Source organism: Leptonychotes weddellii, chromosome 15, assembly GCF_054177405.1.
Source record: "Leptonychotes weddellii isolate Sample4059 chromosome 15, ASM5417740v2, whole genome shotgun sequence".
Lineage (NCBI taxonomy): Eukaryota > Metazoa > Chordata > Mammalia > Carnivora > Phocidae > Leptonychotes > Leptonychotes weddellii.
In genome coordinates this window covers 21488973-21505388 of record NC_138383.1, presented here as the reverse complement: position 1 = coordinate 21505388, position 16416 = coordinate 21488973, and the positions used below count along the sequence as shown (strand labels likewise).

General features: G+C 55.1%; 2 protein-coding genes across 2 annotated transcripts in view; one reads left to right on the top strand and one right to left on the bottom strand.

Annotated features, from left to right (window-relative positions):
- The window catches only part of CALCOCO2 (calcium binding and coiled-coil domain 2), a 286509-nt gene that overhangs the window by 184453 nt on the left and 85640 nt on the right, over positions 1 to 16416 (bottom strand). The gene's annotated exons all lie outside the window — the stretch shown is intronic.
- On the top strand, positions 21 to 10137 carry HOXB5 (homeobox B5). The gene is made up of 2 exons (XM_006749656.2): positions 21 to 2082; positions 2769 to 10137. The coding sequence occupies exons 1-2, from the start codon at positions 1521 to 1523 to the stop codon at positions 3014 to 3016; spliced, it is 810 nt and encodes a 269-aa protein (XP_006749719.1). The 5' UTR covers positions 21 to 1520; the 3' UTR covers positions 3017 to 10137.

Below are 16416 nucleotides of genomic sequence, written 5' to 3'. Positions count from 1 at the left end.
TTTCCTGCCTCGAGCAGGAGCTCAGCGACAAGTAGGGGAATTCGAAGCGGCCGGCAGGCACGGGGCGAAGGGCACGACTTTCCGCTGCTCCTTGGAGACCTGAGGGCAGGAGTCCAGGTGATGAGGCGTCTTGGTCCCATCCCCTCAACCAAAAACGACCCATTCTCTCCCCACCCCCCACCCTCCCCCCAGGCGGCAAGCTGCGGACACTGTTTTTCCTTTCTTCCTCCGCCGTCTCTCTCCCTTTTTTATTTTTAAAGAAAATAGCCGCCCGGCAGAAGGAGCCCAGCTGCGGCGGTCTCTGGCCGCCCAGCGTGCTCGGCAAGGCGCCGCTGGTCCTTGGAACCCCTTTCCAGGGAAGATGTGGGCCGCCGGGCAAATTCTGAAACTACCCAGACGTCAGCGAGGGGCCTCGAGTGGGGCCTCCCAGTGCAATAGCGGGCATCTGGTGATGAGGGCAAACGGTCTTGCCTTGATCCCCAACTCTCAGAACCCCAAACCCCAGCCACCGGTTCTGTCGTTGCCACCGTCTCTCCCCTGCAACTAGGCCGCTTCGCCCCAGCCCTGCACCTCCTCTGGGGTCCCTGTCCTGCTTTGCCATTCTCCGGGCCTGGGCTAAGGAGGAGGAGAAAGTCAGGAAGAAGATCCCAAACTTCTAAGAGGCACAGAAGTGAAAGCTTCTCCGTGGAACCCTGGGCCCAGCCATACCAGCTGCGCCTGGACGCTATGCGTGGGCCACGGCAGCCCGGGCAGGAAGCAGGCCAGGCCGAGCTCACGGGGAAACGCGTTGCAGTAATTGTTTTTCACACACATCTTCCAGCCCTCCCCCCCATTTCCGCCCCCAACACGGAGACTTGCAAAGCCCAAGTGAGGGAAAAGCAACTCAATTTTTGATCATCTCATCCAGAGTGAAAATAATAGTAATGATGATAATAACACTAATAATAATAATGACAGGGAGAAGGGCACAGATAGTCTAACCCCACTCCCAAGAAAGTGGGTGAAGGCTCAAGTGGGTCCCTCCTCTAAAAGACTCAACTCTGCGGGTGAGCCCAGGCCGGGTTTCCTTCTCGCCCGGCGGTTGCAGGGAGCCAGCAGGGAGGCCCCCGTCTCCGCCATGGCAGTCTGCGGCCCGCGCTCCCGCCGATCGCCGGGAGGTGGCGCGCTCTGCTCAGAGGCCGCCGCCAACCTTCTCCCTGTTTCTCCCCCTTCTCCGTTTTTCCCCCTCTCTCGGAGGCTCGCATTGAATCGGCCCTAACGATTCTCGGATCGTCATTATTTGTAACCATAGAGCATGAATTACCTCTTGAGGTCATCAGCGAGAATTTACGACTGGTCAACAAAAGCACGTGATTCCCTAACGCCCCCCCATCCCCCTTCCAACCCCCCCCCATATTTGGCCGCATACATAGCAAAACGAAGTACAGTGCATCGCTATAATTCATTAATACATCATAAATCGTGAAGCACAGGGTTATAACGACCACGATCCACAAATCAAGCCCTCCAAAATCACCCAAATGAGCTCGTACTTTGTAAACTCCTTCTCGGGGCGTTATCCAAATGGCCCGGACTATCAGTTGCTAAATTATGGCAGTGGCAGCTCTCTGAGCGGCTCTTACAGGGATCCCGCTGCCATGCACACCGGCTCTTACGGCTACAATTACAATGGGATGGACCTCAGCGTCAACCGCTCCTCGGCCTCCTCCAGCCACTTTGGGGCGGTGGGCGAGAGCTCGCGCGCCTTCCCCGCGCCCGCCCAGGAGCCCCGCTTCAGGCAAGCGGCGTCGAGCTGCTCCCTGTCCTCGCCCGAGTCCCTGCCCTGCACCAACGGCGACAGCCACGGCGCCAAGCCCTCTGCTTCGTCCCCCTCCGACCAGGCGACCCCGGCCAGCTCCAGCGCCAATTTCACCGAAATAGACGAGGCCAGCGCGTCCTCGGAGCCTGAGGAAGCGGCGAGGCAGCTAAGCAGCCCGAGCCTAGCTCGGGCACAGCCAGAGCCCATGGCCACCTCCACAGCCGCGCCCGAGGGGCAGACTCCGCAGATATTCCCCTGGATGAGGAAGCTTCACATCAGCCATGGTAATTCTCGCTTTCGCTCCCTTTTTTTGTCTCCTCGGCTTTCCTTCTCTGCGTTTGGGGAGGGGGGGGGAGGGAGGCGAGGAGAGCTTGGCTTCTCCTCAAATATAGATTTATTTTTTTTCCAGAGGTGGAGAAGTCTCTAAGAGGGTCCTCCCAGCTCGGGGGGGATAGAGCCAAAGAAGGTCTAGGTCTTTAGCTGGGGAGGAGTATTTTTAATCATTTGTCTCCAGCTTCGGCTAAGGTTTTATTCGCCCAGCTGTACTAGCTATGGGATAAAGGATGGGGTTTATGTAACGCGGGGAAGGGTCCTGCTTACCCCCGAAATTTTGACGCTGCTGCTAGCAAAGAAGGGGCGAGCAGTAATAGGAGCTTTCCAGGGCAAAAGTGCAGCCGCTCTCCTCCCTCCCGGGGCGAGCGGCCGCCTGAGCCCAGCGAAGGGTGAGGCACTGGGAGGGAGCAAGAGACAAAGCCGGGCGCATTCGCAGCCGGCAGAAGTGGGGGCTGCAGGAGAAGGGGGTGTAGGAGCGAGCTCGGATGCGGGCGTCTGGAGTGGGGAGGCTTGGAGCTGCGGTGAGCTGGGTGCCGGGGACGCCTGGGTCCTGCTCCACGCCCCTCTCCCATCCAGGGCCCCCTCCCTTAACCGGACTAACGTTGGTTGCCTCGGGGCTCTACTCTGTCTGCTCCAGATATGACCGGGCCGGACGGGAAACGGGCCCGGACCGCGTACACCCGCTACCAGACCCTAGAGCTGGAGAAGGAGTTCCACTTCAACCGCTACCTGACGCGGCGGCGGCGCATCGAGATCGCCCACGCGCTCTGCCTGTCCGAGCGCCAGATCAAGATCTGGTTCCAGAACCGGCGCATGAAGTGGAAGAAAGACAACAAACTGAAAAGTATGAGCCTGGCTACAGCCGGCAGCGCCTTCCAGCCCTGAGCCCGCCTGGAGGAGCCCTGGGTGGCCCAAGAGCCCTTGCCGCCCCCCAGCCCTGGCCCCTCCAAGCCTCCCTGCGCTGCCACTGCCCGCTGGGGACCGGTTCCCATGAGCCTGCCTCGCCCCGGCCTTGTGTTACGATTTTTCGTTTGGTCTTAGGTCTTCCTGTGGCTCCCTCTCTCCTGGACTGGTTAATCTTGTTATTATTGTTAATAATAATAATTATTATTTTCCCTCCCTGCTCCCCACGCCCCTCCACTCACCCCAAATCCGCCAGTGTTTCTGAATGTTCGTGTCTGTGGTTGCACTCCTTCCCCCAGGAAAGAAAGAAACTCGCATGTTTAACGTGAACTTTCCCCTCCCCATCTGTGTTCTTCTAACTTATTTATAAAGGATGGTCGCTGTATTTTGAGTTTCAGCTTGAAACTTCTCTAAGGGGCAGCTGTTGAGGTGGGGTAGTGCCGCAGTGTGGGGCCCAGCTGAGCTGGCCTCGAGATGGAGTCCATGACTGTCTCTTTCCACCCTCCTCCTCCTCCTCCCTTCCCACTCCCCAGGCCCAAGTCTCCCAGTGGCTTGGTCCGAGGGTGGGAAGGGGGCGTGGAGGACCAAAGGGGTGATCTTGAGAAGAGGGAAGGTAAACCCTGAGAGTTCAGTTCCTGCCACCTGGGTAGGCCCCACAAGGCCTGGCCTGGGAGTGGACGGAAACAAAAATAATCCTCAGTGTAAAATGTCTTGTGTATTTCTCTGTGAATCCATGGGTCTGGAGTAGAGGGCCCAAAGCTTGTAAATATGGGGACAGTCTGGGTCAGACCCATCCCCCCCCCCCCATTTCGCTTCCAAGACCATTTGTAGTGAGCGAGTGGATGCTGTGCTACGTGTGGAATCTGTCTTTGCCTTTGCCGGGCCTGTCTCAGTGATTCGCTTTTGGTATTTGTTTGTAGCTTTCCTTGAAGTCAAATAAATGTTTCCCCCACTCCACTGCCCTTCCACTTGTCTTTTCTCTGGGGGCCTGTCTCTCCCATCACTGGGCACACCCTAGACCACTCTTGACAGATCTGGGGTGTAGGGAAGGGAAAGCAGGATGCTCACCAGCAGCCCCTCTCAGCCACCTACACCCCTCGCTTGGTCAGCCGGTACTTGGGCCAGGGGATTGGCCTTCAAGTCTGGGGGACTGAGAGGCCCAGAAATGCCATGTGGGGCTTGGGGCAAGGGAAAGGGTGAGCTGGATTCCACCCTGGCCTTCCACCAGCCAGCAAGAAAAGCCTCTGGAAACCTCTTCAGGGAAAGTAATGTGGGCCTAAGTCCTGAGCAGGAAGCTCCTGGCCTTTTGGGAGTGGTACTGGCCTGCCCAGCCCCCCTGTCCCCTGGCCCAAATCCCAATTCAGCTCCGCCACCCACTAAGACCAAAAAAAAAAAAAAAAAAAAAAAAAAATCAGCTCAATTTCAAAGGTTTCCTCTCAACCTCAGTCTTCTCTGTACTTAGCGAGGGTTCCCTCTCTCCAGGGGCCCAACTGACCTTCCCTCTTGGTTAGGAGTTGGGGTCCCTCTTGGAACACCCCTGTTTCCCCTGCCAGCCCGAGTGGCCCAGGGTTAGGGCCCAGTCCTCCTCCATCCAAGTCCGCCTTCACCCTGAGTGCAAGAGTCAAGTCTGGACACTTACCCGGTCAATCCCTTCCAGCTTGGCCCAACTTCTTACAGGACTTGGGGGGAGGGGGAGCTGGTGAGGAGGCAGCCAAGGGTCGTAGAGGCTCTACTGGGCCCTCCTTCCCCCTCACCCCTTGACTTTGTCCCCCTTTGTCCATAGCAAACTATCCCAAAAGTCGCTATGACATTTAGATGTCAAATGGATAGGGGTTTTATCTCGAAGTTAGATCGTAAAAATCGCCGAGAAGTCAGACAGATACCCCTCACTGGCTCGAGAAAGTCACGTGAGGTCCATAAAGTTAGTTTTATGGTTTTGGGGAGTTGACACCGCGCGGTATATTTCACATTCTCCAGAATGTTAAGTGACACTTTAACTGCTCGCCGTGGTGGGGAAGGGGGCAGAGGTAGGTGAGCGCTCTCCCAGCCCAGAAGGCAGTAGCAGCACTCCCGCGGTAAGTGGCTTCCAGCTTTCGCTTTCTCCCCCTGCAATTTTGGGGCTTGGAACCCCGGGCAGGAAATCTTGCCTCCGGCAGGGCTGTAGCATGGCAAGTGGGGGACATTTCGTCTGCTTTTTGCACCACGTTCTGACAGGCTGGGCAACTGACGTGGGGGCTCTCATTTCTGTAAGGCCAGCGGTAGGGGTGCCTGGTTTTTATGCACAGGAGTGTCTCTTTGTGGGGGGAAAGGGGCTTGTGTGGGTTCCTTCAGTGTCCTTGGAAATTTAGGGGGCGAGAGGGAAGGGTGTGTACTCCTGAAAGAAGGGCCCCTTGTGGGGGGCCACTTCACTGCTGGATATCTTCAGACAGACATCTCCCCACCCCCAGGAAAGAAACTTTATGACATTCATTTGTCAGGGGTGTGTGTGGGCGCGCCGCTGGGCACTTTTATCTGGATGCATCTGAGCTGAGAAAAAGCACCGGGAAGGCTAATGCGGCTGCTGTGGGCCGCCTTGCACTGGGGCTCTCTCTGGCTTTCAGATTTTTGAACCCTGTGAAAGGGGGTGCCTCCCATTTCTCCACGGCCTCATCGGGGTTACCCAGGATGGGGCGTGCGGGGCGTTTGCACCCAGCTTCCGCCTGTTAATTCCAAGCCAGCCCCTTCCGCTTGGCTCTTGAGGAGGGTCAGAGGGGCACAATCCCCTCAAATTCCAAACCTAATTCCTGGCCAGGAGTGGGGGGAAGGGGGGGCCTTCTTCCCTTGCCTGGAGGAGTTAGGTGTTTCAGCAGATCCCTGGCAGGCCCTCCATAAATAAAACTTGCTCAAGAACACAGACCCCAACTGTCCGGAGGGAAAAAAGGGACTCAGGAGCGGGAGAGAAAAATCAGAAAGGTTCTCTCTTTCCTCTCCTCTCCCTCCCTCTTCTTCTCTCCCTACCAGACCCTTAAAAGCCCCTTTGTTTTGTGGCACCGCAAACCCAGAGGGATTTCATCATCTGGCCCCCAGGGGGCCTGTTATTTTCTAAGGGTAAATCACCCTCTTCTAAACTAGAGGGCTCTTCTCCACCAAACTGACCCCCCGATTTTAAGACCCGTGGGGTCTACCACCCTGTCACTCCTGTTTTTGCTAGCCCTCCCGTCTCTTGATTCGGCTTACCAACTCCTGTGAACAGTCCCTAGAATTGGACATATGGCACCTTAAGGGGCTTCTGGTCTTTGGGACAAGGGGAGGGCCATGAGATTCCCCCCATTTCCCTTTGAAGGACATCTGCACTCTCTGCCTCTCTCCCCTCTTCCCTGTAGCCATTCTCTATTCCCTGAGCTCTCCAGTCCCTGCCCAGGCCTGACTTACAGGAGAACCTTCACGGGTTTGAGAGCAAAGAGGACAGAGAGCTTGGGGTCCTCACCCTGATTTGAAGACAAACCCCCCCAAGAATGATGAGGCATTTGTAGTCCTTGGAAAGGAGACTCTGGTCAGCTCCCAGAGGGTCCCCAGCATCATTTAAGATACCAATACATTCTGGAGGCACAGCCTCCACAGGCTTCCACTCTGGACAAGGCAAATGAGTTGAGTAAGGTGCAGAGGAAGGGTGCAGCAGGGGCAGAATCTGACCTGGGGCCTCCTGGGAACCCCCATTCCCATGGGCCTGGCCTCCCTCCAATGCCGAGCCCTCTCGCAGAAACCCCAGACCACCAGGCCTGCCCCTGAAGACTTTTTTTGTCCCCTTCTATGTCAGCTCTGCAAACTCTGATAGCGACCCAGGGACATCTGCTGGGCATATCTAGACAGATTTTCCGGAATGGTGAAGAGCAGCCCCGGGCGGGGGAGGGTGCCCACTTCCGCCCCGGAGGTTAAAACCCTTGAAGGGTCTCCTGCTCTAAGCGGTTCCGGGAAAAGACTCCACAGCTGGTTTTCCTCTTCCCTGCTTCAGGTTCTCTGGGCAATGGTCTCCCTTGAAACCCAATAAGGATGTGTGTGTTGCGGGGGGAGAGGTAAGAAGGGGTTTCTGGTGCAAAGGAACTCTTACTCCGCCACAGACCCGTGCCCTCCCCTCCTGCCTTCCCCAAGACATTCTCTGGGAAAGCCGCTCCTCAATCTGGAGGACTCTTTTCTCCCTCCTCGCCCACCCGCTTCCCCCTCCTCTTCTGGGTCCAGGCCTCAACCTTCTGAGCTCCAGGCTAGCACCCTGCAGCCAAAGGCTGCCGCCCAGCCACCCAGCCACCCAGCACCCTCCACCTGGGCAGGCCTGAGGAGGCAGCCGGGCATTAAGGCCCCAGTTGCCTTTTTCCCTCCAAAGCCTGCCTGACCACCTCTCAGCGGACAATTTGATTTTGGATTTTTTTTTGTTTGATTTGGTTATTTTGTTTTGTTTTGTTTTGTTTCTCTGCGTGCGGGGTGGGAGGAAGTATAAAGAAGTGTAAACAGGAAAGCCAGCCGGCCCTGGAGTTCCGAGCGCCCATATTTCATCGGCTTCCTCTCCATAACTGCAGCGGGGACACTTAACCCTTCCCTGGCTGTGAGAACGTGTTCACTGGGGGGAGGGGGGTAGGCAGGGGGTGGGGGCAAGATCCAAGTGGGAGCTCCTCTCCTGGCCTGGTTCCTTCATCCCTGGAGTCTGGATGCTGGGGCAGAAGCCAAGGATTTGGAACAAGAGAGAAGACAGGCCACTTAGAACGATCTCCCAAACTCAGTCCCTTCCAGGGTAGAGAGGAAGAAGCTCCCCTGCATGGGCTTCTCAGCTTGGGGACCAACTGGATCAACCAAGGAGGACAGAGCTGGGAAGAAACCCTCCCATCTTTTAGGGTCACTCTCTCCATTTTTGGAGTTTCTAGAAGTAATCAGATTTTGAGGCTGGGATCTGCCCACAGCAGGATTTATCGATTGCTGCAGTGCTGTTACACATCCGTATTAATTAACCCAGACACCGGCCTGGAAACTGAGCCGCTTGGGGAGGAGGAGGGAAGAAATGGGGGCCCCGTAAGGAAAATGGACATTTCTCCCTAAGTGCTCCTGGGGCCCAGATTGGAGAGTCCTTCCCCACCAGAATCATGTGGCCTTCCCCAGGCTTGAGGTCCCTGCACTTCTCAGCAGGGGCAAGTGTGTCTCACTCCCCACAGTCAGAGTCCACACACAAATCTTCTCAGGGGTGGAATTAAACACCTCTCAGGCCTGACTCTTCCTTGTCAGACCTAGGTTGCCCTCAGATGGATGGATCTTTTGGTGGAAGTTCCCAGGACGTCCTTTCTAGAGGGCTTCAGGACTCCTCCCCACCTTCCTTCCAACTTCCCCACGGTGGAAGCTTTTTATGGCCTGGGGGCTTGTTTTGTTTTTAGTGCTTGGTGGTGGTGGTGGTAGCGATGGCCTCCCCCTTCCTCTCACCCCTCCCTCCAAAAAGTGATTAAAATCTGTTAAAGGATTTAATTAAGACAGTTAAATGAAAAGGAAGGAGGTGCAAATGAGTTGGGGGAAAAAACCCACACCAAAGCTATTCTCAACGATTAAATCGCCGTTTTAACCATATAATGGAGTTTGCATCCTGAAAGGGGAAATCAACGCTCATATCTCATCAATAATTCATAGAGTCCGGGATCACGCAGAGGTCAGCAGACGGGGCCGGAGCGCTCGGGGCTCCGCGCCGCGGCCGCATACATTACGCGCCTCGGGCCGTGATGCCGTCACCTCCGCCGCTCGGGCCCGGACCGGGGCCCCGGCATGCCGACAGGTTTAGGCCGATTTTTCGATTTTTCGTTCTTCCTTTTGGTGAATTTACTGAGACCCAGATTGGCGGGCTCCCGGGGGAAGTTTAGGAGATTTAGGAGACTGGAGAGATTGGACTTCGGGCAATTCGGGACCTCTCGGACCGGAATGTCACCCCCTTTCCAAGCTTTAATCTCTCCCCCACTTTTTTTCTTCTTCTCCTTTTCTCTGTTTAAGGCGTCTTCTGTCCTGTCTCTTCTCTTCCCAAATTTCCTCTCCGAGAGGAAAATGCACTCTCTGCAGCATCCTCTAGCCTCTCTTCCCTGGAAACGGCTCCCAGGCTGCCCGGCCGCTCTCTGGCCTTGCTCTCCGTGTGGATTCGGGCTGAGCCCACATAAGCTTCGCCCCGGTTGCAGCCTCTGAGTACCGAGGCTGCCTTTGATTGTTGCGATCCCTGACCTCAGAGCCCCGTCGGGTAGGGATGAATGCATCTAGGGAGGAAAGGGACCTGGCAGGCCCCAGTGCAGCTTGCTTAGTCAAGAGATGACCCAGGCCAGGTGGGAAGGGGAGGATTCAGCTTGGAAGGCAGCATCTGGGGGAAAAGTGGAGGGAAAGTGCCAGCATGTGGGAGCGTCTCCCCTTGGGGCTTGAAGGCGAGATGCAGGATAAGCCCTATATTTTGGAGCTTCTGCAGGCTTGTTCCATTCTCTCTGTGTGTCTCTCTCTAATTCGCTCTCTTCTGCTTTCCGACCCCTAAAAGGCCCCTAGGGAAGGGGGAACGAACCCTTCCCTGTGAGAAGTGGGGTCCTGGGAGGGGATATTTGGGCGCAAGGGAAACCGAAAGAGCGCGGGTCGCTCGTGCGGCCGCCGCGCCGGCCGAGAGGCAGAGGCTGTAACGTCCCCGAGCTGCCAGTAGAGTCCGCCTTAGACCAAGTTCACAGCCAGGCTGGGGCCTCGGAGGCGCCAGCGAGCGGCCGTGCAAGGTGGCCCCGGGCCCGCTGGGTCTCGCACGGCCTGGACACTGAGCTCTCTCTTTCCAGCCCTTTGGGGACTGTGGCCCCCTCCGCTCTCAAGGAACCCTTGCTCCAAGCTCTCTCCACTCTTCACCCCAGAAACTCCCTTCTCCAGGTCAGCCGACGCGTCCTACTGCACCCCATATGTCCCCACGCCCAGCAACCGCGGCCCCGCTCCGGGACAAGAATGGAGCGGGTGGGTCATCAAAAGCTTTTCCAGGCACTCCACAGGAGAGACCCGTGGAAATGCGGGAAGTGGGGTCGATGCGGGAAGTGGGGTGGCGTCTTTTCCCAAGGCGTTATTTAATAATCAAAAGGCTCCTCTTCCCCAGATCTAAGGCCCTTAGTGGGGGTTTGGGGAGGGTGGCGAGGGGGGAGGGGCACGGAAGGCGTTTTGCGCTTGGGTTTCTGCAGCCGGCGCAGCAGAATGAGACCCTGGGCCGTGAGACCCGTGTTATTGCCAGAGGGGTCGCAAAGTTGGAGGGTCAAAAGTTTACAGCGTGCGGGAGCGGGCGGCGGCGTCTAGCGGTGGGGGCGGTCTGGGCAAGGGGAGGAGGCTGTGTGAGCAGAGAGAAGAGAGGGAGCAAAGGGTGCGGGAGGTAAGGAAGACCTGTGTGTTTGGGGAGTGGGGGAGCAGAACTGGGGAGGAGGAGAGGCAGCTATCTGGGGCAGGAGAAACTGGGGTGGGGGAGAAACCCTTCTCCAAAAGCCGCTGGGCTGGTGGGGTGGGGAGCTGCACAAGAGCGCTGGGGGCATGGCGAATCCTCTGCGCAATTTTCTCTCCCAAAGATAACCTTTGAGTCACCGTATAAAATTTAATTAAAACCTACCCAGCCGCACACATTAAAAAAATCCAATTACCCACACGTCCTTGCAGGACGTTTGATGGGGCCAAAGAAGGCTTCCAAGGTGAAGGCCTGATTCTCACCAACATCAGACCCACCCTCCTTCCCCCAAAGGGTCCAAAGAGCCTGACTCCCCCAACTCCCCCTATCCCTCAGGCAGGCCTATTCTTCAGGGATTCCTAACCCCCAGGCTGGGTCCAGGCAGCTGGAGTCCATGACAGTGGGCCAGGACTGGAGGGTTTCTAAACTCCCATTCCTCTTTCCAAATTGCTTGGGTTTAAGAAGTTGGATATTGAAAGGAGGTTGGCTAGCTAATTCTCGCACTCTCTCCCAAACCTCCACTTGTATGTTCATCCAGAATCCCTCTCTTCCTATTTGGAGGAGGGAGGGGAAATGAGAAGGAAAAATACTGAATGGCCTCACAGAGATCTTTTTAACTGGAGTTAAAACAAGCGACCTGAAATGAACCTTGAATCTATGCATTAGGCTTAGCTCATAAGTAAAATGTTTACAGAGACTCTGTAATTATAACACCAGGGTATATGCCTATTTTTGGTCTTTAAATGACTGTTTGTCGTGTTATGAAATGTGATCACATTCTCTTCCAAGCATTGGATATAGGAGGTGCGCTGTGGGTGTTTGTCCTGCCAGAATAGAGATAACCTGAGAGTTTTCATAAAGACGCCTTTTGAATTATGGCCAGAAGAGACAACAACTTAACGTCAAATTGCAAATCAATTTGCCCCAGTTTTTGACTAAACCAACTGGGTGTGGGTCCCCATTTCTCTTCAGCCTTGAGACAAGTTGCTCTGGGGAGTCAAGCCAGGAAGGAATTCCTGAGGTCCAGAAGAGGTAGAGGTCAAAGGCTGAACTGGAGACTCTGTTTCCTTCTGTTCCTCCTCTGTCTCTTTTTCCTCCTTTTCCAGGACAGAATGCTAGCAAATTTATGGTTCTGTGGAATAGCCTGGAGCAGCCAAAGGCCCTGGGCTGGAGGGGCCTCAGGATGGGGAAAGAGGGTCCTCTGCCATCCTCGGCCAAACTGGGTGCCTTGGGATAGTCTCTCTCACCTTCTTGTACTAGAGGGATCTCTCCCTGCAGACACTCCCCCTAGACTTAAACTGGGTGGTAGGGGAGTCACCTGACTAACCTCTGCTGGTCCCTTGGAGGCTAGAGAAAGGGGAAAATGTCTTGTTGACAGTCCAAGAATTCTAATCCTTGAGAGACAAACCAGAGAAAATCTCTGAGTATTTTTAATGTCTCCTTGCTTTGCTCCTGTACGTCCTTGTGGTGGTGATAGGGGTAGGCAAAAGTGCTACTGTATAGATGAGAAGTGGTTTTAAACAAAAATTGGGGGGAGGGTGTATTGTTTTGTGTTTAAAGGGAAACTAAAGCCTCTGAAAACCAAGTCCTCCTGCTTTGACCAGTACGGTCCAGCTCCTCTCTCAGGATTCTCTCTGTCTTCCCCAGATATGCTGGCCTAGGGACCAAATCTCAGCCCCAGGAAGTGGAGGAGTCATTCCTGGGGCCCTGGAACCTCCAAAGTTTGAGCAGAAATGGGATATCTCTGGCACTGGGGGAGGGAATAAGGCAGAGGGAGTATGCAAGGGGGCAGGGATACAGGCCCTGCCAATGCAGCCATTTAATAGGGCAGGCAGGAGGGAAGGGGGCTCTGGCTCAGGCCTGCTCTCTGGGACCCCGAGTCCCAAGGCCACATTTCCACTTCTCCAGGTGCCATCCTCCCTCCCAGGCCCCAAAGGGAACCCCTATGGAATCCTACCCTCTCCTACCTTGCCCAAGGAACCAAAACAGATGAGAAAACAGGAATGATGGAATATCAAGGCAGAGGTGGGGTAGGCTGAGTACTACCAGCCTGGGACTTTTTTGGGGGTGGGGGTTGGGTGAAGGGAAGAGAAGGTTCTGGCAAAAAGTCGAGCTGAAGAGGATGAGCTGAATCAAATTCCTGCTCCGTCATTTTTCTCCCAAGTAATGACCTGCGCAAAATTCAATATGACCGAGCGAACTGTGCGAGTGTATTATAGTAACTGTCTGCTCGTGGGGGAGGCCCGGAGAGGGGTGAACCGTAGGTCACGGCGTCTAAAAATTATTAAAATGTTCGAGAGCCTCGTGACGCGCCTAGCTGTTTAACAAAGACTGCCAAAGTATGAGATTAATACGAAAACTTGCGCTTCAAAAACAAAAACACATCAAAAAAAAAGTCTTGTTCCGGCCTGCAAGGGGGCCCGTAGCGGCGGTTCGGTTTTCCGGACACACAATAGTGGACGAGAGCGAGCTCATCTGGGGCCGAGCGGGCCCGCGGGCGGGTCTGCGGCCGGAGGGCGCGGGGAGCCGCCCGGTGAGTACTCTTGCCCGCTGCCCCCTCTGGGCCTTCCACTCCTCCGTGCGGCCTCCGGTGCGCCGGCCGGCTGGGGGCTCGCCTCCTCGGCCCTGCGCTTTCCCTCCCTTGCTCTGTGCTCTCTCCCTGGCGACAAAAGGTAGATGATTCCGTGCGGGCTGGGCGCGCCCGGGACAGCGGAGGGGGCTGAGCAGCGAGAGGTCACTTTAGCAACCTGTGGCTGCCAGGGGAAGGCGGCCGGCGAGCCGGCGAGCGAACGACCCGGGAGCGCAGGGGCGGTGGCTCGGGACGCGCGCGCAGAGCCCTTGCCTTTTCTTATTTTTATTACGAGTACTCGTGTTCGTATTCTTTTGGGATCGGAGGGGAGAGGCAGCCTCCGGTGTTGGTGAAATCCGTCTGGGGAGTCGCTGATAAACCTTGTCCCCCACCCATCGCGGCTGCACTCGGCTGGGGTGGGGGGCTGTGGCGCCTCGGTGGGATGGGCAGGTGGCGGCTCCCAGCGCGCCGCAGAGAAAATCTCCGCGCTCTGTCCCCAGGAGCAGCCATACCCAGCCCCGCAGTGGCTCTGCCTCCCATACCTCTCTCTTGGGGTGCTCCGAGCACCTGGGCTGCATCCTTTGTGAAGTGTAGAGCAGCAGAGAGGCCCGGTGGCCAGCCTAGCGGCCCTCCCAAAATGCCGAAAAGCCGGCTGAGTTGGACGGGTTTCAGAGAGCGAGTTGAGAAGGACAGGAGGTATGGGGTGGGGGAGGGGCCTGGCCAGTGGAATGGGTCGTGGAACCCCTGACGAAGTGGCCTTTGACAAGACTTGGAAAGATCCCTGCTTGACGCTGGGGGGCTGGGGGGGGCGGTTCTACCCAGGCATTTTGTCTGTGGGCCCAGGGCCAGACTCTAGTCTCCTTAGGTGCCCAGATGGGGGTCTACTGGACCCTCTCTTGGCAAAGGTAATTAAAATATAAGTGTGTGTGTGTGTGTGTGTGTGTGTGTGATTTTTCAAATATATGCTAGTCAGCCTGGCTGGGAGAGTGTTGGTGTTAGAAATCAGGCCCGAGGCCAAAATTGGCAATCTAGATTTGGGATAGAAAAATCAAAAGGTCTCTGGACCTAGTTTCTGGCAAGTGGGAGGGAGCACTCCTCCTACCCACCTGCAAGAGTCCCAGGACTGGGGAGGGGGAGAGACTTCTAAAATGTGCTGGTTAGAAGGTTGTTTTTTGTGTTGTTGCTGTATTTGTTAATGAAATGGATATCGTTCTGACTCCATCACTAAGGATGCGAGTATTTCTCAGGGAGATGGGTAGGGAGTCTGGGCAAGGTAGAGGCTTTCTCTGTGCCAATTCCCCTCACCCTGTGATGGTCTCAGCATTCAGTCTAGGACTCAGTTCCCTCCAGCCCAATCCCAGGCTCCCAGTTTAGTAAATTCAGTGGTTACTGGGACCCTTGGGAAGTTCATTTGTAAACCCCAGATTCCCCCAGGTTTACCAGATCCCCATTTTGGTCCCACTGCCAGAGACCCTAGCAGGTGGCGGAATGAGCAAATTTAGACAGAGAGAGCCTGCCTGGGGCTGGGGAGGTGGGGGAAACGGGGTTCCTCCACACACTTCAGGGATTATCCCCCTTTTCTGGCCCTAGGAGGTGCGGGAGGCTGGGAGGGGCTGGAATATCATCTGGCTGCATCTTTTATGGCTCCTCATTGCCCTTCATTCGGAAATGAAACGCCTTTGATCTTTTTCTCAGGTTGTAAACGGAATTGCCCGTCATTAAATATCCGGGGCCCCATCTGTTTGGTCTCCCAGCATTTTTCTTTACAGCTGTTTCTCTCTCTTTTTACCATTGAATTTTTCCAAAAGGACTTTTATGACACCTCCTTCACACCCAGCCACCTCTCCCTCCTCCCTTCACCGAGAGGCGCCTTGGAAAATATCTAGATATTCGTTTGATGGCAAACTAAAGGCTACGAGGGGCACGGAGGAGCCGATTGGGGTTTTGTTTTTCTTAAAAAAAAAAAAAAAAAGTCCTGGGGGGAGGGGAGGGGCGCGAGGGCACCCAGAAGGGCCTGATTCTGACTTCGCTGCAGCCTCGGGATGACCCTTCCTCCTTTTGTGCTTAGCTAATGTTTACATCTCATAATTCATGCGCCGCCCAGGGTTGTGCGGCGGCCCTGAGGTTCGCGTCCCTTTGCGGGACCGGCTGCTTCTATTTCTCTGATAGAAGAGAAAGAGAGTCGAAAACCTTGTAATCCCCAAAATGGACCCGCAGTGTCTTCCTGCTCCCAGAGCTCAAACGTAGAACAAAACGAAATAAAATCAAAGCACTGAAACCACACCCCAAACGAAGAAGGCGCGGAAAGTAGGAGAACTGGAAAATTTCTGGGCCAAGAAGATCTGTCTGTCTTCTGTATATACCCTGTAGATCCGAATTTGTGTAAGGAATTTTGTGGTCACAAATTCGTATCTAGGGGAATATGTAGTTGACATAAACACTCCGCTCATTTTTTTCCCGAAGAAATTTTTTTTTCTCAAAAAGAGGACCATCCGGTGACTGACCACACGAAGACGCCTTCCTTTTTTTTTTTTTTTCCTTCCTCTTTCCTTTCCTCCCTCATTGGTTAGAGATGGAGGAATCATCTACCTGAAATCTCCCATACCTGCCCCTGGAAGGCTTGGTCCCTTTTCACTTCTCTTAATAGGTTAATATAGGTGGTGGTGTTTTATCCTCTCCCCCAAGCCCACTTATTCTCTATTCTGGGATCAGGGAGGCTTTACTGAAAATCCGGGAAAAAATGACTATTGTTGTCAGTGTGCGAAGGCAAAGAAAATCGTTTTTCAAACGGATGTTGAGGTTGCCTTTTCATTTGGGATCAGAACAAGATGCCCTGGAAATATGCAATTACTAAGGGGTGTTATTGTGTGTGGGGGTCACCCCTAGGGCTCCTACCCCCAGCATCATAAGGATGTGAGATTTCTGTTCACTGCAGACGCAGCTGCATTAGCGGCAATTAGAACGGCTGGATACCGTGGTTAGCATTGCTCGGGTGGTTCTGGAATTAGCAAATTGCTATTCAGTGTGCTCTCAAAAGTTGCAAGATTTTTACTCCAGCACTCATGTTCAGTGTGGGGAACCAAGTCGTTTCTCGGCGTGGGCCGTGTGGGGTAAGGGGAGGACTGGATATGAGAGGGGAACGGAAGGACTGACTGACACAGCCAAACTAATAGCGCAGCTAAATGCGATTTGGAAGGCGAGGTCTCCCCGAATTAGTGCATGAATTTCCTATCGATCCGCCCGCGGTTCCATTCATCTCTGACAAGTCCCTCCTGCACCCGCCTGCTTGCTCCCGACGCCTCCTCTCTTCACTCCCTACCCCTCCCCAGGCGACTGCAGAGAAAAGCCCGGTGCTCAGTGCCCTCTCGCCCCCATGTG

Coding starts and splice junctions, on each gene's coding strand:
- HOXB5 (XM_006749656.2), top strand. CDS start 1,521: ATGAGCTCGTACTTTGTAAACTCCTTCTCGGGGCGTTATCCAAATGGC. Junction 2,083..2,768: donor GAAGCTTCACATCAGCCATG/GTAATTCTCGCT, acceptor TGTCTGCTCCAG/ATATGACCGGGCCGGACGGG.